Here is a 24,370-nt window from a genome sequence, read left to right on the forward strand (position 1 = left end):
GTTGCTATTTGCGGTAGACGCGAGGATCTGAAACACTGAACAGCCACTGAATTGAAGATTGCCGGTTGCGAGCAGTGACCATCCATTGCAGTGCAGGAGTCCCCAGAAGTGCTGCCTCTTGTCCCCATGACTGAGGCCCAGGAACAGTGAGATCTGCAGAGCTGCACAGGAACAGAAGTCATCCGCTGCACTTTTCTTCATTCTAAAGGTACTAAAAAGTCTGAGAGAACTTGCCTCTTACTGTAGATTTGCTTGCATCTTCTACTACTCACAGGACTAATCAGCTTGTGGCCCTACATTTGATTCTTCTTTTCATCAACGACTTCTAAAACACTGTGCAAATACTTTCTACTTACCTACAAAGAAGTGCTTCAGCTCATATAGACTTTTGCCTATTGACTTTGGCTTAGCCTCTTCCACTGAATGACTCTTTTTTGGGGGATTTGAAAGTATTTGCCTGCTTAAGAATATTTGTGGTCTCTTGTATGTTCTAAATAACCTTTTCCTTTGACTTATTACTATATGATCCTAGATGCAATAGTGACATATTAATGTCCCCAGCACTGAAGTCACCTGAGGGTGTAGGTAGTGTCTGTGGGCCATCCCAAAGGGGTATCTACTGATTTAGAGATATTAAGAGTGTGTATTTCATGAAGTGTATTTGAGTGGTACTATTATATTGCTCCCTTCTGAAGAAGGCTTATTCTACCTGACTGATAAATAAAAGAATAATTGTGTATTCGAGAAACCTTGAGTGTAAGTGTTTATTTGAATACTTGTAACTGTAAATCTCTGTGTAACTCCACTACAGCTCACATTGACCCCCCTTGGGATAAGCCTGGCTGTTCAACACGTTACCAAAACTGTGTAGTACAAGCTTAGTCAAAGGTGTTTGTAGTGTTCCCAGAGAGTACTGCATACAAACTTTGTCTAACAGTAGTAAGCCCTGTGAAGTCTTGGTTCGTGATATTGCTGGAGGTGTTGGTTTTTCCCTCCAAGACATACTTGTGCCGATTTACACTTTTCCATTTCTTTTTGTCCTCCAAAATCATTTATGTCTGCATTGTATTTTTGAGAAAGACAGTCCTCCTAATTGGCTCTGTAGTAAATGGATTATATTAGGTTGTGTAATTCTATTGGACATTGCTTATAGCCTTGGCCAAATGGGCCATGAAGGTGTGTTTTGACATTATTGATGATGATTGGCCATGTGGTGTAGGGATCAAAACCATTATATGGACCCCCAACTGTGTAAGATTTGGGCTACTTGCCTCAACAGCAGATGTAAAATATTGTAAGTCTTAGCCAGAAGAGGCTAACCGCTAACAGCCACATGATGATCACCCTTTCAGCTTCTATGAATTGGGTCTGTTCCTTAAAATGTGTCCTAAACCGGGAAGAATAAAATACTCAAACACTACTGTGGTTATAGCAGATTTATTATGGATGATTTTAAAGAAGGGAGCCTAAGGTCTTTCCTAAATCGACCCATTTCAAAATGAAATGTCCACATCCAAGAATCTTCCTCGTTTAGCAGGAGGAAGTCAACGATTCTCGCAACTTGTCTCTCCCCTACCAATATCGAAGGTAGGGTTGGTGGATGGCATAAAGGAGGGAACTTTAACCCAATAGATGTAAAAACTAACCAAAATAGTAAAATAGTGCAGTGAAAGCCCATTAACACATGTTCAGTGAGAAGGGGACACATCTAAAAATTCAGACTTGTACCGCCAGGTTCTTTTCACGTTCGGGCCTCTCAGTATGGATTGTACAATCTAGTCATCTACAAAAATATGATGAGGAGGTTTTTTTAGGGTTCCATAATATCCAGGTGGTAACCCCAATAACAGGGTTGTCTCCATCAACTTGTTCTCTTTGCCCAATATTTTGATGTCCTGTGGGCTAAAGATGCTATAGCTTTTGGCCCAGGGCCTGCAGGGTAGAACCCTGGCACTTGGGCATAGTGGAAAGAGGTTTGGCCGGCTACCTCGGTTAAGTGTCCACACCATTCAGTGGCCTGGACACTACAGTCATCGGCTGAATTCTTTGTTGTTGCCATTTTGGCCCTGGGGAACTGTATGTTTGGTTCACAGGTGTCACTAGCTGAGCTCTTACTCCACAGGTTCTACTACCTGACACACTGGTGGGTGATTCATGTGAATTTCGATTTTGTTTGTTCTGGAGAGTTCATGCTCCGAACAGGTCTCAAACGAAAATAAAGCGATTAACTGCTAGGCTTAACTAAGCTTTGGAGAGGAACGATGGCAAGGGCTGGGAGCTCTCTGAGCCATGTGTCTATATTTATAGACATATATTTACAAAAGCTCGTAGAGCTCTGCATTGGCTCCCTGTTAAACAACTTATCAATTACAAGTTGTTAACTTTGACGCACAAGTGTCTGGCAGCAAATGCTCCTGGGTACTTGATTAAAAGGATTCTGTATGTTCCCTCCAGCCAATGCCTTTGTTCCAACTGCTCTAGTAAACAGCCGTGCTATAAGCTGGAGAGTTTTTGGCGGCACGAGTTTCGATGTTGTTGTTTCACCTAGGTTGTGGAATGCCATTCCTAGTGAACTTCGCAACTGCTCGGACCTCACCCACTTTAAGAAATCGTTGAAGACTCTTTTGTTTAATACTAATGATTAATCTGGGTCCGCCTGAGTCCTGGCCTGTCCTCTTCGTGGGCTGACCTCAGATACTCTTTACACCTTTGTTTGGTTCTTATCAGACCTTTCACTGTGATTACCTTGTGTCTTGTCAGTGTTCCCATCACCTGACTTTTTTCTCCCCCCGCGCACTGAGTCCTGCGGGCGTGTTGCGCTTTATAAAACGAAAAAATAAAAAGAATAATAATAATTAGAAGCCAATGGTAAGTGGAGCTAGCTCACACATTCCACTGAGCTAGGCTCGCCTAGCAAAACTATCTTAATACTCTGCCTTTCTGAATTATTTCATCCCTTGTCGGAAGAAAGGAAGTACTTTTGGGTCGGGTCATCTCTTGTTACATCCCACCTCTAACACCATATTTCAGGAACCGGGAGAGAGAACACTCAGACAAGTTCTACTGTGGTTGCCACAGATTTATTTTGGAGGACCATAAAGAGGAAGGGTGATAGTAAATGCCAACATACAATGGAATAGGCCTATTTGGCTTACAACATCTGTCTTTACTACAGTGTCCATGCCCCAAACGGTATGTCCCCCTCCAACAAACATTTCAGATGAGTATCAGGAGGCCTGTAGTTCTCAGAGCATGGCCATGTTCTAGTTCCAATGTCTCAGTGTTGGTGGGCAGCCTAAAGGAGGGGTATGTAACTCAGAAGATGTCAATTTGCGCAAAATAGTGCAGGTACAATGGATTAACAAATGTTCAGTGAAAAAGGGCCTTAGCTAAAGGACCAATGTTCCAGAGTCCAAGTCCTAATCTAGATTTGAACATGAGCCCCCAGATGTCTTCCTCGGACAGTGTTTATTGTGTATGTTTTAGGTGAAGTTGGTGGATTACCTACGGACTGTTAATGCAACTCAGGAGGAGGCAAATCTAGACAAATCAATGCAAGGAAAAAGGATTAACATAAAGTCTCTGGACAGGGCCTAGTCTAAAGGATCGCAGGTCAAAAGACCCTCCCCAAAATTATATTACAAAACCCCCAGTTGCCTGCCCAGCACAGTATTAAGAAAGTCACTCACAGTCTCAGGGTCTAGAGTGCCCCTGTACACTTCTTTCATGAGGATGGTGTGGAGCATCCTGTGGATCACCCACCAAAACCCTGCCTAAAGGCTCCTCCTCGGTGGCCAGTTGAAGGCAGACGCTTCCTACTGCGGCAGGATCACCTGGGTTCAGACAGGATCCAGGGCAGTGGGGAGATATTGTTGGGTGAGGCACTGTATTTCTCCTTGGAGAGGGATACTCTTACCACTGGGTTAAAGGAGAAATTAGCTTATTGTCATTTTGAGCTATCTGGACCTCCTACTAAGGATGGAAGGGTAGAATCCAAGGTTGTACTCCAACAAAGTATTGTGTCCAAAGTCCTTGGCACCCCTAAAATCAAATATCCTCCCCAATGTCAAAGGTATACCAAAATTAATGATGGGAATGTAGCCTTTTCTCTCCTATCTGTCTCTAAAAAGGTTAAACCCTACAATCCCTCTTCTGAAAACATCAGGGAAAGTAAATTCGCTATTAGAAGTAGGAATGACTTGGAAAAACCTAATTTCCTTAAAATAGACATGTCCCAGAATCCCTCAGGGACTGTGATGAGGAAGAGAGCTTAAGAGGCATACAGAGGTGAAGGACAGACAAGCAGGCCTAACATCCTTTACCAGGGTCTGGCAATTAACCCCAAGGGCCTGCCCCTGAAACTAATTGCCCCACCTAAGAGGCATAAAAGGAAGGAGCAACAGACAGAAGCTGGAGCAGGAGCTGGAAGGTTGGCAGTGGTAGCAGAAGAAGAAGAAGCAGAGCACAAGGCTGGCAGTTGACTAGGAAGTATGACCACAGAAGGGACATCAGGATGAGAGAAGAGTGTATTCCACCTGCAGGTTCTGAGTTGGTCCTGTGCTCACAAACCCTGTTTGGCTGTGGCTGCATTGGAAGAGACTGGGAGAAGTTAACAGTCTTTCCAGCTGGACCTGATTGCTGTGAATGCAGATCTGAAGTCGTGCATCTGCCCGAGGCACTTATGCAGAAGCAAGCCAAGGGAACCAGGAGAAAAGGAGTCTCTGTGTGGTTGAGGCTGGGGTGGAGGCACCCGTACTGCAGAGGGGTGTTGGTCCCAAGAGTGCCTGAAGCAGTAGAAGCAGAAAGAAAGTTGGGAAGTGGAAGCCGCCCGCAACCGTCTTTGGAGCCGGTGAGTGAAGCTCACAAGACACTCCATGCCAGTAACTGTAGCTAGCTGAATTAACACTTGCGTTGAATTGAAAGTGAGTAAAGTTGTCCGTAATAGTGGGAAGTCTTCACAACAAAGGGCGGCACAAGTTAAAGTGCTCGCGTAGAAAGAAAACCTTTATACGTCTATTGTTATATTTAAATCATTAGCGGATTGGCCACGTGTCTCCCATTAAGAGGGAGAACATTGGCGGTAATCATTTCAGAAGTAGCAACTGACTTTCCCGAAGTGTTACAAGACTATGAACATCAAAGAAAGGTTGCGATGTGTTTCCCGATCCACGTTAAAGAAGAACGCTATATGAATAAAAGGGAACGCAAGTAATTAAGCTGAAGTTCATCATCAAAGAGTAGTCACGTGTACCAAAATTTGTTTAGACTGAAACCTAACTCTTGTAACATTCAGTACAAATACTTTGAAGTCGTAGAAATCACTGAAGTCACAAAAAGAACAGCCAGTAGACCGATCCTTTTTAGGGTGAAAGTAGCCCAATTAGAATCTAAACACTGATATTTTGAAGTTGTTTAAGCTATTTTAAACCCAGAGTCCTCTGATACAAGGGTGACCAGGTTATCCAAGGCTGGAAGTGTGGCAATACCACTTTGGGCTAACTATTGGAAACAAGAATGTGTATGTAAAGCTGGGGAAGGGAGCTCAGTGCTTGTTAAAAGAATTGATCAACAATCAGTTGTGAAGCTGTGACTGTGGAAGCTGACAGAGAGAAGCACTCGAGACAGCAGGACAGATTTCTGTGGTAACTGTAAGACAGACAGAAGAGGCAGAGAGGCTGCCCTTTCTTATGGTATAGGATAGAAGAGTGCCTTGCCTACCTGTAGAGGTGAAAGAGTCTTGTCCAAGTTGCCTAATAATTTCTTGAAGTATCAAGTTGCATTAGAAACAGTAGAACTGTGGTTGTCTATCATTTTGACAGTATATTTTTGTAGTTGAAGCAGTAGTAGACTGTGAAGCAAAGGAGCCTTCAATCACAGTACCATTTGCAGAAGGGAGTTGTCAAGGAGAAGCAACCCCCTTAGAAGATGCAGCCTGACAAGTTATAGTAAAGACGCTACAGGGGTTACAAAAGAGGAGACGTTGAAGCAGGAGCGGTACTTTTGTTTTGAGCTTGATCAATTCTATCCTGGAAGGAGGGTTATCCAGGATTACCATTGGTGCTGTTTTCTTTGTGGAACTTGGAAAGGGAACTTTTCATCAAACGAAGACTTTTGTCTCTTTGTAACTTTTCAAGAATTGATTTAAGACTTTACTTTTCTTTGGGAGAAATTGACCGTGGACATTCTTGGGGAACAAAAACGACCCTGGATAAGTAGAAGTCATCCAAGACACTAGTTATTTGGTAATGTTTCATTTATGTTGTTTACGCTTTGTTTTGAAAGTTTTTTTGTTTAGTGTGAGGGCCAGTTTTGTGTATGCCAGGAGATGTTCTCTCATATTCTAGACTAGGTAGGGAATCTCCTGTAAGACCATTCTTAGATCTTTGCATTTTCTGTTTAAAATGAAATGTCAAATGCTGAGAACTACAAGCAGTTGCCCGCCTCACATTACTGACCTCTCACAATGGTGTCCTCATCAGAGCAGGGGTCTTTGTCCTCGCTGTGGTATATTTATTGGCTCTTTTAATTCTTCTCATGGTTAGGGTCAATGTCTCAGCCCTGGAAGGATGAGGCAGTTGCTTCAGGAACATCACCTTCGATAAGATGTGTAGGGTACCCATCTTTCACTAGGAGTTTCTCAGTAACCAAAATGAATAGGTATTCTTCTGACCTCCAACCCTTATTGGGTACTTGTGAGAAGGATTCACTACCACCTACATGGGTTTCAAATGAAAGCAATAATTAATTGAGCTAGTGGCCTCACTACTGCTACCATGATCTGGATACACAGCCAGGTTTCTTTAGTTTGTCCATTGCCTTGCTGCTCCAACTAGTCTCAGGGCAGCAGGCATCACCATGTAGCCTGCCCTTGCAACCCTGACCATTCCTAAGCATAGCCTCCCCTGGCTTTGCCAACTCCTCTTTTCACTCTATCTCTGGATAGCCCTTAATAGCTTGCCTAGCAGTGATTCAACTCGCCTATTTTACATCTTTCCTGCCTGGCTGTTTCGCTTTTGTCTGTCTGGCTTCTCTATTCTAATTACTTCTCTGTGTCATGAATCACAGGGTGCGCCCCTTTTGGGCCTCATGGTCCTTGTCACAACAGACTTATACTCATTAATACCTCCAATATGGCCGTCCAACGCATTCCCATCTCGCTCCATGCGTTGGACGTAACCATCTTTATTTGTAGACCACGCCTTCCGCGGCTCCGCGCGGCTCAATGCTATAGCGATTAGCGACCAGACGTGTGCTCCGTAGCTCGCGGTTCTTCTCCTTTCCACTCCGATATCCCTTCCTCGAACCCCCCCCCCCCCCTTCTTCTTCCTCCTGGATTCTAGTTCTAGCGAACGTACCTTGCATCCTGGATTCCTGGATTCGACCTCCTGGGAAAACTGAACGCATTCTGGATTCGGCAGAGACACGGGCCGCCTTCTTCAAAACCCGATCCATCCGAAAGAAGGCAGCCTCCAAGGACACCGGTAAAGAATGGATTCAGGTGAGAAGGGGGGAACTCCTTGACAGTTTGAGACGCCACCCAATCGAAAGCATATCGACATGGAGGCTGCCGTGCAGGACTTGATGCGTCGTATGCAGGAACTATCAACCGAGGTACAGAATCTGAAAGCGGAGAACGCCGCTCTCAAACAATTGGTCCTATCCCGGGGTTCTGCTACAAAAGAGAGTGTTATACTGGGCGGAGTCGTGGATAAATACGACGACTCAGCAAAGACCCTTGTGCTTGGTTCACTTTACCTTCAAGCATCACTATTTTGCGACCCCCAGGGCCAAGGGGGGTTTTATAATCTCTCACCTTTCCGGGAATGCCTTGACTTGGGCCACTCCCCTTGTTAACTCTAGTGATGCCCTCCTGGACGATTATGATGGGTTTATACGGGCCCTAAAAGACATGTTTGACCGCCCTGAGCAGGTCTATAGCGCACAAGAACGCTTGTTAGACTTTCAGCAAGGGACCCAGGATATGCTCATGTATGTGACCCGATTTAAACAACTGGCAAAGGAAGCCGACTGGGGAACTCCTTCCAAGGTATCATTTGAGGGTACCCCCAGACCGGAAATCAACCCAAGCCCAGTTTCAGAATCCGAGCCCATGCAGATTGGGGCCTTTCATGGACCCATATCTCCACAAGAGGGAATGAGGAGAATTCATACGGGCTTGTGCATGTACTGCGCCTCAGATAAGCAGTTGGTTAGGGAGTGTCCTTTGGCACCCCCGAACGCCAGCTCCCGATCCTAGATGGAGCAGAGCTTCGGGAGAGAGATGTTTGCTCCACATCCATTCCATCCTTGAACTCTCCTGGACAAAACAATTTGGTGGTACTGCAGGCCTTTTTATCACCATCCAAGAATACAAACTATTCCATTTTGGCCCTGGTAGACTGCAGAGCTATGGGAATTTTCATCGATCATGAGTGGGTTGATAAACATCAGATTCCCTACGAGTCACGAAGCACCATGCAGCCTGTGGAGGCTATCGACGGAAGACCCCTCACATCAGGACCCATAAGCTTTCAGACCAAGGAGATCCAGCTTTCAATAAATCACCATTGAGAGCTGATCAGGTTTGACATTATTAAGTCAGCTCATTACCCCTTGGTATTGGGCATGCCCTGGCTACAGAAACACAACCCATATATCAACTGGTCTGCGGGTTCCCTATTCCTAGGCTCAGAGTTTTGCATGTCTCATTGTCTATCCCTAGAACCTCCATTAGCACACCCAAAGGAACCAACAAAGGAACAACAGACACCACTAATGGTATCCAATGTCATACATGTTCCTGAAGTCTACGAAGCTTATGCTGATGTGATTTCGACTGCCATTGTGCAGGCCTTACCCCCACACAGACCTGAAGTGATTCCCTTCGGCAGGATGTTCATTCTTTCTGAACCCGAGAAGAAGGCCCTAAGAGAATACCTGGATACCAACCTTCTAAATGGCACCATAAGACCTTCGAAATCTCCTGCTGGTGCTTCTATATTCTTTGTTCCCAAGAAGGATACCAAGGAACTCAGACCCTGCCTTGATTATCGCGGGCTAAATCAATGTACCCTCAAGGATCGGTACCCATTACCCCTGATTTCGGATATCCTGGAAACCGTGAGAGGCACAGTGATATTCACCAAGTTGGATCTCAGGGGCGCCCATCATTTGATCCGTGTCAGGGAAGGAGACGAATGGAAGACCGCCTTCAGAACACCCTTTGGCCATTTTGAGTACCTAGTCATGACCTTCAGATTGGCTAATGCCCCAGCAGTTTTCCAACGCTTTATGGATAGGGTGTTCTCTGACATGCTGTTTTTCTTTGTTATTGTATATCTGGATGACATACTGATCTTTTCCAAGGATCCTAAACAACATGAAGAGCACATGAAGGCAGTGTTGCAGAGACTCCGAGATCATAAACTCCTGGCCGAACCTGAAAAATGTTTGTTTCATGTGACCTCCGTTCACTACCTAGGGTTTATCCTTACCCCAGAAGGAATCGGTATGGACCCTTCAAAGGTAAAACCCATATTGACCTGGCCCGCTCCTACTTCTGTGAAACAAATTCAATCTTTCCTGGGACTCGCCAATTTCTACCAGAAATTCATATCTAATTTCTCCGAGATAGTTCAACCGATTGTTGCTCTCCTGAAGAAAGACACTCCTTTCCTCTGGTCAACACCACAAGATATGGCGTTCCAGCGTTTAAAGACAGAGTTTACGCAAGCTCCTATCTTGGCTCAACCCGATACTAGCTGTCCTTTCCTGGTAGAAACTGATGCTTCAAATTATGCCATTGGCGCAGTCCTGAAACAAGAATTAGGAGATAAACTGGAACACCCAATTGCTCACCTCTCACGAACTTTGACTCCTAGTGAAACACATTATTCAATCCTGGAAAAAGAATTGTTAGCCATCCGCCAAGCCTTCACTGAATGGCGACATTTACTTTTGGGAGCTAAACATCCAGTTCAGGTCCTTACTGACCACCGAAACCTCCAGATTCTATAGTCTTTGGAGTGTAGGAACAGTCATCAGGCACGTTGGGCATACTTCTTTGCCCAGTACCAGTTCCATATCACTCACGTTCCTGGATCACTAAACCTGATCACCGACGCCTTATCTCGAAGACCTGACTACGAGCCTACGGAAGACAAGGCATATCCTCAGATGTTTTCCCCCACGATCTTTGTGGCCCAGGCAGTCAACCTCCTCGAAGAAATCCAAGCCCAAACTCAATCCTCTGATCTGTGGAAGGACAAATCCAACAGATATCCAAGTAATGTAAAGGTCCGGGAAGGCTATTTGTTCAAAGACAATCTGTTGGTCATCCCTACAAAAAGACTACAACAGAGAATAATGAATCTCTGCCACGATACCCTACACTCTGGACATCGTGGTGTCACCAATACCCTCCGTCTGATACAAAGGCAACTCTGGTGGCCTAGGATGAAACCCGACATACGGCAGTACATTCAATCCTGTGTTGTCTGCAGTCAAAATAAGCACAATAACAAGAAACCAGCAGGCCTTCTACTACAACCTACATTGCCAACTAGGCCTTGGGAGATTATTGCTACGGACTTTATTGTGGAACTGCCACCATCCCGTGGGTATACCACCATCATGGTTACCATAGACCTGTTCACTCCTATGGCTCATTTTACGCCCCTGCGTAAATTACCATCCTCTTCTGAACTAGCAGGAATCTTCCTGGAACACATATTCCGTTTGCATGGACTCCCTTCTAAGATCATTTCGGATCGCGGACCTCAATACATCTCACAATTCTGGAAACATCTCTGTCAATGCTTAGGGATCCAACGTGCCCTTTCGTCAGGTTACCACCCTCAAACCAACGGAATCACAGAACGTGTCAACCAAACCCTGGAACAGTATCTTCGATGCTTCGCCACCAAGGTCCAGGATGACTGGTCGCTCCTGATACCCGTGGCTGAATTTGCTTACAATAATTTTGACCTTTCGGCACTTAAGATCACCCCCTTTTATTGCAGTCAAGGATTTCATCCGTCGGTCCTACCTTCTGTTCTTCCCCAATCTACACCAGTACCAACAGTTGACTCCTGGATCGAAACCCTTGTCAACATACATAAAGAAGCCAAGAAATTTTTGGAGAAGGGCAGGAAACAGACCAAGAAATATGCAGATTCCAGAAGACCTGGCCCTTCTTATGCAGTCGGTGATCAGATCTGGTTGTCCTCCAAATTACTACCTCGACATCTACAGCCTAGTAAACTGGCCCATTTTCCATTAAAGAAATTATAAATCCTGTTGAAATCCTGTTTCTTATCGGATCGAGTTGCCTGAATCCTAGAAGAAGATACACCCACTATTTCACACATCTTTATTGAAACCCTACTCTCCATCCTCCCAAAAACCCTCCAGACCTCCTCCTATACTGGTCGATGACCAATTGGAATATGAGGTATCTCGGATTTGTGACTCCAGGTATAGAAGGGGGCTGCTTCAATCCCTGGTTGAATGGAAAGGATATCCTCCTAGCGAAAGAAACTGGGAACCTCTCTCAAACATCAAGGCCCCACGGCTGCTCAGAAGGTTCCACCTCATCCACCCGGGCAAACCAGGAGGGAAGGGTCTTCGGAGGAGGCATGCTGTCATGAATCGCAGGGTGCGCCCCTTTTGGGCCTCATGGTCCTTGTCACAACGGACTTATACTCATTAATACCTCCAATATGGCCGTCCAACGCATTCCCTTCTCGCTCCATGCGTTGGACGTAACCTTCTCTATTTGTAGACCACGCCTTCCGCGGCTCCGCGCGTCTCAATGCTATAGCGATTTAGCGACCAGACGTGTGCTCCGTAGCTCGCGGTTCTTCTCCTTTCCGCTCCGCTATCCCTTCCTCGAACTCCCCCTCCCTCCCACCCCCTCCCTTCTTCTTCCTCCTGGATTCTAGTTCTAGCAAACTTACCTTGCCTCCTGGATTCCTGGATTCGACCTCCTGGGAAAACTGAACGCATTCTGGATTCGGCAGAGACACGGGCCGCCTTCTTCAAAACCCGATCCATCCGAAAGAAGGCAGCCTCCAAGGACACCGGTAAAGAACGGATTCAGGTGAGAAGGGGGGAACTCCTTGACACTCTGCTGCTTCTCATAGCCCAACTCTCCTCACTCTGTCACCCACCACTCACTGTCAGGAATGGCATCCTGTCACCTCTATAGTCAGTAGGCATCTATCTCTTTTTATATGGACTTTGATAAGGCATTGACAACAGCAGTGCTCTAAATCATGCATCAGTTTCTCATTCATGATTCATCCTATCTAAACTGTTGCACCTCCTCCCCATATCTCTGGCTGGTATTAGTGGTCTCCTTGAGCTGTTGTGCATTCTGTACTAATTTTGATCATTTGTGTCCCAGCCCCACAGCCCAAAGTTATAAAACCTCTCTGTCATGTTGGAATCAGGTGACGTAATCAGGATGGCCCACTGACCCGGACCATCAGCCTCTCGGCTTCCCTATGATTCTTTGTTCTTTGATGGCACTGCACATTAGCTGGATGGGTTTTCAATGACTGACGAAGGACTTCTGTTGAAGGAATCCTGCTGGAACTTGTGCACGCAGTGTGAGTTAATTCTGCATTCTTGCCCTATGCATGGACCACGCCCTGGCTCACCGACAGTGAAGAATCACTTGCTGTAAGGTCAATTGTAAAACATTTATTCTGGGGCCTAGTCTCTCAAGGCTTTCTCCCTGGAAATTCGGTATCAGTCCCTGGTCGTTGAGAATAGCCTTAGTCTTCCCCTCCATGAAACCGATACGCCAATTTTCTTCCCTGGATCCTTTCAGTATGCTAAGCACTATCTTCATCCCCCCGATGTAACCAAGGAATGGCAGGAGTAGCACTGACGAGGGGTCAATGGTCCGTTGCCTCCATTGGGTTGCAGTGACTTCCCCTTGCACCCAAAGTTCTCCAGCCTTCCTCTAACGACTATGAACAGACAACCTTGTCCAGGGGCCCAATTCAAATCTATGCTTGGATATGTAATATGCAGTGAACAACTGTACAATCCAAAGCAGTTGGCTCTGCCAATGCCTGTACTTAAATGAGGCGATTGCATCCTCCTCTCAATTACGTCTTATCCTACAGTATCTAGAATTAGAATAATTTTTTTGTTTAAGAAGGCTTCCCGTTATTTGCATTAATTGCATATCAGGTCCAAGAGATTCACTTAGAAATGTGTTCCATAGAATCTTCCAACCCTCGATTTTGACCGTGATGTTTTTTCCGCATTTTATTATGTTTTAGCACCAATATTAGCTGCTTAGGAAAGAATGGAAAATGCTCAGTGCTAACATAAAGGTTTTACAATCAGACATAAATGCCCTTTGTATGAAAAAAATTGGACAGACTCATGTGGCCCAGTTTGAGCAGATTTCTTCATGTTTTTAAAAAATATTTGCCCTTGCCACTAGTTTTCACCTCCTCCGTTAGGGTAAGCGAGATCAGGATCCTCTTTTTTTCATGCTTTCTACACGTTGTTTAATTGAACAAGGTGTTCTGTTACCTCTTTCTGTTTTTTTTTTCGTTGTACCTTTCTTCTTCAAGAACCGCTAATTACGAAGTTGCAACAAATGCATTGTTGTATGGGGCCAGCACTGCATAGTTCTACCTGAGCCTGCAATTCCTTCTCCACTCTAATTTAATGTTGGCCTGAGGGAAAAATGAAAATAAAAGTTACTTTCTTGTCATATTAGAATGCCACATGCTGAGTTTCATATAGGCAGTGCTTTTCCAATGATTTGATTTTTTACTTACGTATGGTTTGTCTGACACCCTTTTAAAATACTTGTGGACTTTGTGACAAAGTCCTCTGCCTTAGCCTGGCGACTATAGCTGGGTCGACTAATAGGGCAGGGATGTCCCCAGGCTAGTGGATGGAACGTCCAGGGGTGGTATGGGAAAGATCCTCTGGTCACACCCACTCAGTAACTGCCAACCACAGGGGACAGTCACTTACTGCCGAGATAGTAGGGCCTTTAAGACATGCTCAGAAAATCCAGAACCTCATACTGAGAAAGGCACCCCTTCTCATCTGCCTCACTACAATATCACTGTTTTAACTGAACAGAAACTACTGATGGCTTCTTCATAGCAGGTGCTCCTCATAGATTATGTGTGATGTTGGTATGCACATTGTCACAGATTGCCTGAAGAACACACCAATTACAAAAGAGATTTCATGTTGTTTTAATCAAAATAATGCATGAGGGCTCACTAAGGGAGTCCCTTTCTCTCTTGCCCCCCCCCCCCGGGCAGTTTCCTACCTAGCTCAGGGGTCCCTAAACCCCAAGATGATCACTAGAGATCGGTAACCTCTACTATGCATTTAACCAGTTGGATGGTGGTGATGGTTTTAGGAGAAATACTGCCTCTTTCTCCTCCACTGGGAACAATCTATGTGCATCCTAACCTAGGTCCCAATGTTTTTTTCAACTGGGCTAATGTGTCTTTCAAATACCTAGGCTCCACTTGCCTTCTCAATTGTGGGCCTTTGACTTCTCTCTTTCTACTTGCCGTTGCTCGTAGTGTACTCCCTGCTTCTCCACCCACTGTCTCTTCTCTTCCTCACAATCCCCCTTCTTTTCCTCTCTCACTACTGCCAACCTCCACCCTCCAATCGTGTTTACTACTACACTCTCTCTGCCTTACTCACCACTACTCTCCCCCTTTGCAGCACTACCACTCTCTCCTCCCACTACTCTCCACTCTACTGCTATCCTCCACTACACTCTCCTCCCTCTTCTCTCCACTCCTCTGCTACTCTCCAATACATTCTGGTCATGCTACTCTTTACTACACTCCCTACCCACTACACTACACTCTGCACCCACCTTATCCACAGTCACCTTAATTTCACTTCCCGTTGCCCTTCTCAATCACTCTTAGGCACACTCCTCTATTCTTACACTTAATCTTGCTCACACATCTTGAATGCACTCTCACACCCAATTATCACTTTCTCTTAGTAACCAATACCTCACCTTGTACACGCTCTTGGCAGTTTGCCACACTCTGCTACACCATCCTTCCTTTGCCTGGTGTATTGGTCCTCCTATTCCGCACTTGACCTCCCACACCTGAATAACCTTCTGCTTCAATTTATCCTCCCCCTGTCCCTGCCATTGGTTCCCCAAATCAGCCGGTGTCCCGAGCCAACAATTGGCTTGCTTTCCCCCAGGGGCCAACTTAGAATCGAAAGAGAACATGAAACGAGCTTTAAGCTCTTTGGTAATGGCAGCTCACTCCAAACCTAGTCAGTTTCAGAGTTCGAATGTCCACCTATTTTTGGCAATGGTGTTTTTTGTGAAAGATTCAGTCAGTCCCAGAGTTATTTTCAGGTCAGCTCAGAGTGGTTGGTTCACCAGTTTGATAGGCAGTCTGCTCCGGTTTAACTGGAGGTACGATCCACGTTATCGTCCAGGTCTTTGTAGTGGAGAGCATCTATTTTAATTGCCGTTTTGACTTGCGGAACGCTCCGCAGTTATGCAGTTCCTCGCTGGCTCTCTACCGGTTGGTTTTTGTTGTACTTTCTTCCCCTGTCAGGTCTTCTGGGAAATGTGGTCCTATGGCACAAGAAGAAACTGGCCAGCATTGTGCATTACCTGCATTGAACTAGAAAAGGTGGTACTTCATTCAATATGGTAGAGGTTGAAATGGCAGAGACTGGGGTCCTCCCAAATCTCACATCCTTCCCCTGGAGCAGGACTAGCTCTGGGAATCCCTGTGGTAGGCCTCAGTTTGAAAAGTGTGCCTATCCTCTCCTTGCGGTTTAAGGCCCCTGACTTTGTCACAACATACAGTAGTGAGTCATTTTAAGTGTGTTTGCTACTGTTTGGGGTTTCTGTTCTAGTATCAAAGAAGATTTAAAATGTTGTTGCATTGCATGAAGTTAATTGCCTATCTAACATTTGATTACATAACATATCTCTTAGGTGAAAGATTGAATGGTTGCACATTTAGTGAACTTGGAATAAATAGTCTTGGAGTTGAATGAATTTTGCTGTTAAATAAATGACTATCTATGTATATGGTGTAATTTGTGATAACTGCTGCTACACACTTTTCATGATTGCTGATGCTTTACAGCAAGTATTGCCTCAGAATCATGTCCTGGGGTTGCCAAGGTCAGGTAATATGTAATTGTGTGTAATTCTTGGATTGGAGCACATTTAACCTTCTTGGAGTTTCATCAGAGTTATACTCTGTCTTCCACCATCTAGTCCCTCATTCGTCTTCGTGTTTGTGACACCTCTGTTACTATCAGCCTGGAATTTATAGTCCTCTCCCTCTTACCACCCATTATCATCCCTTATGGCAAACGTCTGCATCACAATATCACACCAGCCAATGCATTATACTCTAAAAAAGTGCAAAGAAATACCATTTAGGGATATGTGTATTTGATCACTGAGGCAGCATAAACATTCACAAAAATTGAAACAAAAAATGGTAAGAAGGAACAGCACTGAGTAGTAGAATACCGGAGCGGAAACATCCAAGAAGGAACCTGTGCACCCTCAAAACTGAATGTGCTTCATCATCCTGGTACTTCATGTTAGTCTCCAAATTAAGACACCCCCACCTATAACATACAGAATTCCTTCAACATAAAACAATCACGTTACTTTCTGACAATCGATTGAATTCATAGTTTCAAAGAAACACTGTATCTACTCTATGTTGCATTTCTAATTAAAAGAGGAGATATTTCAATTTTCATTGTTGAATTAACAGCAACAATACCGACTGAAAATTGAAGTTATTTCTGGAGATGGCGAGGAGAGCGATTCTGAATGGGAGCCCTCTACCAAGCCAACAATTCGAGAGAGTGAAGGAGACTACCCATCAAAAACCCTGACAATGCCTCCTGAGGCCCACAAGAGCAATAGGACTCTTATAGAAGAAACTGAAGATGAACCAAGGGATGAAATACATTTAATCCCAAAAGGGAAAGCTGAAGAAAAGAGCCAACCAAAGTTATTAATTGAAGAGATTTCTACCAGAGACTTTGACAATTCGCTGACCTTCTCTGCTCACCACAGTACTGAAAGTGCACATCACTCAGAAATGGATGACAAGAACCTACTTGACTTTTCTGGTAAGTTAAAATTGAGTAATTGTATACAAATTTGGTTAGATGCCCCCATTTGCTGCATTCTCATTTAGCCATGTATGTGTTAAACTGGGCAGATTTCAAGAGCATAGCCACAAAATTCAAGTTTTTATACCTTTTCATGACCAACTGAAACTAATCTTCTGAGATGTTACAATGCATTAGTTTTTGAAGCCCCATAGACTTCTTTATTATCACATGGTAGTCGCTCAGCTGAGTAACAAAAAAACATGGGGGGATAATTATTTCTCATAGAAAAGGGCTTTGTTGGCCAGATTATCTATGGCAGCATAAATCTTGTAACAAGAGATGGTACACATTGAAACAGATGACCTATTCTAGCAGTGCCGGGGATCACACGTATTCAATAAAAACGTCTGTACATAATATGTTCACAAAATTAGGCACAAGTCATCCCAAAAAGGGACATAGTACGTTTTTAAAAACTGTGTTACCCTAGAACAGCGGTCTTCAAACCTTTTTGGTCTGGGCCCCCCCCTGAGCAGAATTTGGGCAGGCTGGTCCCCCCCCAAAAAATGCCAAATGGACAGTATGTACAAATGGCTATTAACTATTGCGGCTGTCACCGCACCCTACTCCCAGTATAGTCCCTGGGCTCCCCAACCTACTCCTATCACAGTCACTGGGCTCCCTCGTCCCACTTCTACAAAGTCCCTGGCTCTCCCCACCCCATCAAGACTATGGGCTCTCCCCACACTGCTCCCACCCCTATCCCAGTGCTCTATCCCATTCTGCTCCCACCACAGTCCCTGGGCTCCCCCCGCCCTGTGCCCAACACAGTCCGATGGCCAGTGGGAGCTCGTGAATTTTGTAAGTGGGTGGGGGGGGGGGGGTGTGAGCTGCTTTTTTACTAGTGGAATGTTTTCCAACTGACTGTGTAAATAAATGTATATTCTTTTACCAAGAAACCTTGAATAGTGTTTGTTTGAACTACTGTGATTGCAAGTCCTTTGTGTAACATCTTGTACTGTTCACATTACTTTTGAGATAAGTCTGGCTGCTCAGCCACTGTTACCACATTACTGTGTAGTACTGGCTTGTACCAAAGGTGAAATTGTGCTTACACTTGTAGTCTTAATTGTGTTTACTGTTCCCAAAGGGTACTGCATGAAATTCTGCCGAACACTGGTGAGGATCAAGTATAATTGTTACATTGAGAGTGATGCTCTTACCTTTGTTCAAATAACCCTCCCAAGGCTAAGCACCACTAGAGAAGCAATTGTTTTTATCATGTCTGATATGGATAGCTACAGACCGGAGACCCTGGTCATTTTAACAGTTGATCAACTGAGAGAAATGTGTAAAGCTAGGAACCTCACTGTTAAAGGCAAGAAAAATGAACTGATAGAAACGTTGTTGGAATGTCAAAGTCAAACAGGTCTGCTGTACTTACCTTTGATGGAAATACGGAAAATGAGGATGGTAATGTTTCAGAGTCCAACTCAAATGTTATTGATGAGTTAGATGAGGCAGGGAGTCTCAAGATGTAGGCCTCACTTTACCTCTACCTGCTCTTAGGCCTCAATCTTTTGCCACAGGGACCCTACCAGGTCCAGTCCTTCCAGTCCTAAGAGGCCTCACATGCCCAAAGATGCAGTAAGTATGTATGAGGTTAAGCTTGATATTTTGGATTGTCTGGCAACTTTTGAGTATAATCATGGGATTCAGAACATTACAGGGAATCAGCTGATTCCTTGCCTCTTTTCTAGGCTATCCCCAGTTGCATCTGATGTTGTAATGGAGATGGGAGAAGTGGGCAGAATGGAGTAGGAAAGTGTGAAACTAGCTTTGATAGCTAGGTTTGGGAAGACTCTTTCCCAGTATCTTAAGTGGTTTAGAAGCCTCAAAAAGCATGATGGTACCCCTTGGGCTACCTGGGCGTGTGAATGTTTGAAAAATGTAGATGGTTGGGTTAAGGGTTACAGAGTTAACACTTATGAAGGTATGAAAAATCTGTTCATGTTAGAGTCTATCTATGATGCCTGGTCTCCTGAGTTGAGACAGCACTTGGCTGACTCAATTGAGAATGATCCCAAAAAGTTGGCAAGAGCAGCTGACTCATGGGTAGCCAACAGGGCCACTCATAAGGATTCTGGGGTCACTCATTAAAAGGATGAGGGGAAGCAGCACAAAGGTGAGAATACAGATAACTCTAAATCCATCCAACCAGAAGAGCCCCCCAAACAACAGAAGGGTAGACCCCGTAGGAAACCTGGTAGGTCTAGTGAATCCTCTGGTGCCCAACCAGAGGGATGTCAGCAGAAACCCCCATTCCAGAGAGCATTTGGTAAATGCTATGTCTGTGGGTCAACTGACCATGGGAAAGGAGATCCCAGATGCAAGGGTAAACCTGCAGGGGTCAGCACTGCCTCCTTAGCCTTCTCCCCAGAAGAAGATGTACAAATGGCAGCTATTTGCTGAAGCACCCTTGGGTCTTCAAGCCACTGTATCCTTAGAGTCCATGGGTCTGGGTACGAAACGGAATATGGGTGTGTATGACTCCATTCCAGAAAACTCCAAAGGATATTATATGGACAGTGTTCTTGTAAATGGACAGGGCACTCCTGCCAGCAGAATAATTGTGGATGAAAGCTTTTTCAAGCCTGAGGATGTTGCTAAGGCACCCAAAGGTCCCACTAAAGTTTCTGGAGGCCCTGTCCAGTTGGTTACAATTCTACCAGCTCTCATTCAGTGTAATAATATGACAGTGAGGATTCCTGTCAGTGTCCAGAATGAGGCGCCTGGGAGAGTCCTGTTGGGGAATGATTTAAAAACTCTAGGAGTGGTATCCAGTACCCCCAGCCCTCCCAGTGAGAGAAAACAGAACCAAACCAAATTGGCTAGAGAGGCAACCTTAAGAGACCACTTTGAGCCTGTGGGAACATCTACAGAGATCCCCACTGTAAGCCCTTGGGTTAGTAAAGTGACCTCTAACCAAGGCAAATCTGAGGCTAGTATAGTAGGGAAATGGGAGCCCCAACCAAGCTCCATCATTGCCCATCCTATTGTAAGATCTTTGACCCACCCTCCCCCCTGCTTCTGGGGAAGAGGTGAATGGACAAATTGGACCCCTCTCTAGGCCTGTGAGAACTGGTAATTCTCAAAGCTGGAGGAAAACCAGGAACAATAAGTCTAAGGCTAAGCACCGTCAGACTGTTGGATCGTCTACTGAAGACTCCAATGTAAATCCTAGAGTTAGGAGAGAAACTTCTAAGCCAGGTAAACTGAGATCTCAGAGGAAGTGGAAGCATGTACCTTGCTTGACCACAGACCCTCCAACCAAGATGCCCGAGACTCCACCTGCTCCTGAGAGAGAGGTGGTGAGGAACCATGGAGGCCCCTCTAGGTCTAAGGGATTCCTTTCTAAGGACCCCTTGAAAAAGCCTATGGTAGGTTCAGAGGTTGTCACAACTTCTGAGGGACTGTTAGATCAGACCCCCTATACCTTAAATAAGAGGGATGTACCACAACAGGTTTGTAGGTCATATAGCTTGCTAATGAAAACCACTGATAAAAAGTGTCATAGCAAGGGTTACAAAAGGTTGCTGGTGTACTCAACAGGCCATTTAACCAACTTGCAAAAGGAGATCCATCCCGGTGGGGATTAGATCCTCCTGTCCCTTAGTCTGGGGGTGGGGGGAGGCGAGTGTTAGGGAGAATTCTCACCCAAGTGCTAAATTACCTCTACCTTGGAGCCCTCCCGCTCTTTTGCTATATTTTGGGGCTTTGGACTTTTCATTTTCAATGTGTTTTACTCTTGTGTTCTTTGGTTATGGAGTTTTAAACAACTCCATAGGCATCATCTTTATCTTGTGTGTCACATGAGTGCAGTGGCACAGGGGTGTCTTTCAGGCTCCCCAAGGTTTAAATACCTTCTCTGGGACTGACTAACGTCTCCCAGAGCATGTGAAGTTAAATTGACTTTAGTAGTCCTTTTAAATTCAATAACCCAGCACACACTATCTTCCTATAGAGTGCTGGAGGGGTTGCTTAGCATCGCTGTGTCTAAACACTCATGTAACAGTCAAATGTTAACCTTTCCTCTTGAAATGGCTGGTGGCAGTGATTTTAGAACAAACTACCATGATTTTTCCCGACCGCGAACACCGGTAGCTAAAAATCGGGTCAGCCATTTTTTTCAATATGGCACCCATGACACCTCTGTAAAAACAGACTCCGGTCATCTTTTTTCGCTGTTTCTTTTAGGAAAGGTCCTTCTTGTGTTTAACTCTGTGCGCCAAACGAGGTTTGGTCCCTTTGTTCGATGCCCTTTGGTGGGCTTCAGTGCTGAAGCCCTCATCTGGCGCCTGAGTGTCTGGGGTGGACACGATGTGAGGGAGGTGCCCGAAACTCCCTGTGCTTAGTCTCCTAGGAGACCTGAATGCACTCTGGCATGTTTGGCTGGCTGACTGTCCGGCAAGAACAGCCACCCTGCTGAGTGAGTGGCAGCTAGGCTGCGATGAATGGGAGAAAATTGTTTAAAAGGCGAGTCTCGATTCCAAGATGGCCTCCGGCACTGTGTAGACGTGCCAACGGCAGCTCTGGGACTCTGCAGCCTGGATCGGGCACCCCCCTGCCCTCCCCAGTGCTAAGGCACAGTTTCCTGGTGGCAAGCAGTACCGGAGAGCCCAGCAGAGGAGACTGCGGCGCCAGTGGAGTCATTGAGGAGACCCGGAGCGGAGCAGCGGGCAGCCCCTCCCCCCTTCTGGAGGAGTGTGGCGCAAGCCCGGGCGGCAAGATTCTATCCTGGTGCGGCCCAGCAGGAGAACCCGCAGAGGTGCACCGGGCCCCCTGCAGCGCTGTCGGAGGAGCGGTGCGCGAACGGGGGGAGCGGGAACCTAGCCCCTCCCCCCCGAGTGAGTGCGAGCTGGGAGACAGGACACCTGGGGAGGCCCAGCTGCGAAGGCCGTGGTAGTGCGCCAGGCCCCCGGCGTCATCGGGGGAGGACAGTGGACTCGAGGAGCGGGGGCCACCCCCAGGAAGGGCGTGCAACAAAGCAGCCAGAGGAGGGCTGCAGGGGGTGCCCCGCAACGCTGTGGAGAGCTAGAGGCAGCTGGCGGAGGCCCCGGAGGAGCAGCAGATCCCAGTGGATGTGCAGAATGCAGTGAAGGGAGGAGAACAGGGGATAAAGGCGCTGCACCTCCCCCTGGAGCAAGTACATTACCAGTAAAGGTGAGGAGCGCGGCGGTGAGGAGAAAGGGGAGCAAAGAGCATAGAGGAGCAAGTGTGGAGTGTGGGGTGCGCCCAGAGGAGTGGCTGGGGAGGTGAGAGCCCCAGTAGCTGCTGAGGAGGAGAGGGGTGGCGGCGGGTGGACCCCTGCCAAGTGGTAGACCCCCACGCAGAGGGAGAGAGCAGAGGCCTGGAGGACAGTGAGGCCCTCGTATGAGGGAGGGGCTCCAGCAGACCACACACAGAGGTTAAGGGGACCCTTAAGCCCCGCTCTCACTGCAGGGGAGTTGGGGCTGCATAAGCGGTATTGAACCACCCCCGGGCTCAATAGACAGGGGGAGGAGCATACACATGGGCCTGCACAGGCCGGGGGCCAGGAGACTGAAGGACGCTGAGCTCAGCTAGCAGTTATATAGCGGCACCCTGACCCCGGATCGGAGAGGACTGGGTGACAAGGAAGGAGTGGCCCACGGGCTCAGAAGGTAGTGGCGAGTGGAAGCCCGCTGGAAGAGGACTGTGCTACAGGGCATAGCGGCCGAGACGGCCACCCACTGGGAGGAGGACCCGGCATTCGCGGAGGGAGAGGCCCCCCCCAAGCAATTGAGGAGTCAGCGGAGGGCCCGATAGTCTGTGAGCAACGCAGTTGAGTCGCGGGGCCAACCTACTATAGATGTCTTCCAGGTCCAAGGGGAGGACGGGGAAGGCTGGACATTCTGCGGGCGAGCCCCAGGGGACATTGTCTGCGCTTTGGCCCGCAATGGAGAGCAGGGACTCTGGCAAAGGGGGGGGGGGCGTTAACCGAAAGAGCAACGGGACCAGGAAGGCATTGAGGAAACGTCGCAGATGATGAGGCATGACCTTAGGGGGAAAATGCAGAACTTGAGGGAGTCCCTGGCTAAAACGTTCCAAGAACAATTCCAATTGATGAGGAGTGACCTCAATGTGGGACTAGGAGAATTGTGGCAAGAAACGGCCCAGCTGGGGGAGAGGACAGATCTATTGGAAAGAGGCCTCCAGGAGTGCGAAAAGGACACAATGGCAAACAGCGAGGCCATAGACCGTCTGGACATTGCTACAAGGAATATGGAGGTAATGGTGGAGGATCTGGAGAACCGATCCCAAAGAGTTAATATCGGGATTGAATCATTGCCGGAGTCCATCACGGATAGACAACTGAAGTAAGAGATCGAGGGGGTCTTTGTGGAGCTCCTGGGCGAGGAATTCCCGGGCGCGATCGAGCTGGACAGGGTCCACAGGGTGGGCCGGGCCCCGGGAGGTCCTAGCGCCAGACCGTGAGAAGTGTTGGCGACCTTCGCTCGGTATAGCCAAAAGGAGGCGTGTTGAGAGCGGCCAGGCGGAGTGAACCGGTTCTCTACAAAGGGCAGGACATTTCCTTGTTCCAGGACCTGGCCGCTACCATGTTGATGAAGGGAAGAAGTATGGGCCCTGTAGTGAAGGAGCTGGCCAAGAAAGGAATAAAGTACAAATGGTCCTTTCCGTTCGGATTGGTGTTTGAGTGGGAAGAGAACCAGAGGCGAGCAACTACCCTTCAGGAGGCAGCTGGTATAATTTGACTGGAACTGGAAGATAGGGGAGGGGGCCATGAAGGGGGGGGGCACCGACCCGAGGCAGGCAAAGGGAAAGAGGCAAACCATGGGAATGGTTCACAGTGGCGGAGGAAGAGGAAGATGGTGCTGCGGGGACCAACGGTGGGGGCGACAGGCGGTGCCAGAAAGGGGAAAGATGGCAGCGACGCAGGAGGGCCGGGGTGACTAGATTCTCGGTAGAAGGCTCTTCGGGTGTGGTGGGAATGGGGGCTTTTCATGGGGGCTTAGGAGGATGGAGTTGAAAACATTCTGGAACGCATAAGGGCAGGAGTGTCCAGGGGGGTTGCAAGGATGGACAGGGGTGTGGGGGGGGAGGGGGCAGTCTCACCCTAAATTGGGGTTTCAGGGTGGGAGGGGGGTGGGGCAGGTGGGGGGTTTGGGGGCCGTAGCGACCAGTAGAGAAATACAGA

At 46.9% G+C, this 24,370-nt stretch overlaps 1 protein-coding gene across 4 annotated transcripts in view; it reads left to right on the forward strand.

The window, feature by feature from the left end:
* Positions 1–24,370, forward strand: part of DNAAF1 (dynein axonemal assembly factor 1) — a 1,258,717-nt gene that overhangs the window by 1,181,097 nt on the left and 53,250 nt on the right. For all 4 annotated transcript variants that reach the window (XM_069639748.1, XM_069639762.1, XM_069639771.1 and 1 more), the window contains one exon: positions 16,785–17,148. In XM_069639748.1, the coding sequence (XP_069495849.1) occupies positions 16,785–17,148 (364 nt within the window). The remainder of the gene's footprint in view (positions 1–16,784; positions 17,149–24,370) is intronic.

Source organism: Ambystoma mexicanum, chromosome 1q (genome assembly GCF_040938575.1).
Source record: "Ambystoma mexicanum isolate Mex_15411 chromosome 1q, UKY_AmexF1_1, whole genome shotgun sequence".
Classification (NCBI taxonomy): Eukaryota; Metazoa; Chordata; class Amphibia; order Caudata; family Ambystomatidae; genus Ambystoma; species Ambystoma mexicanum.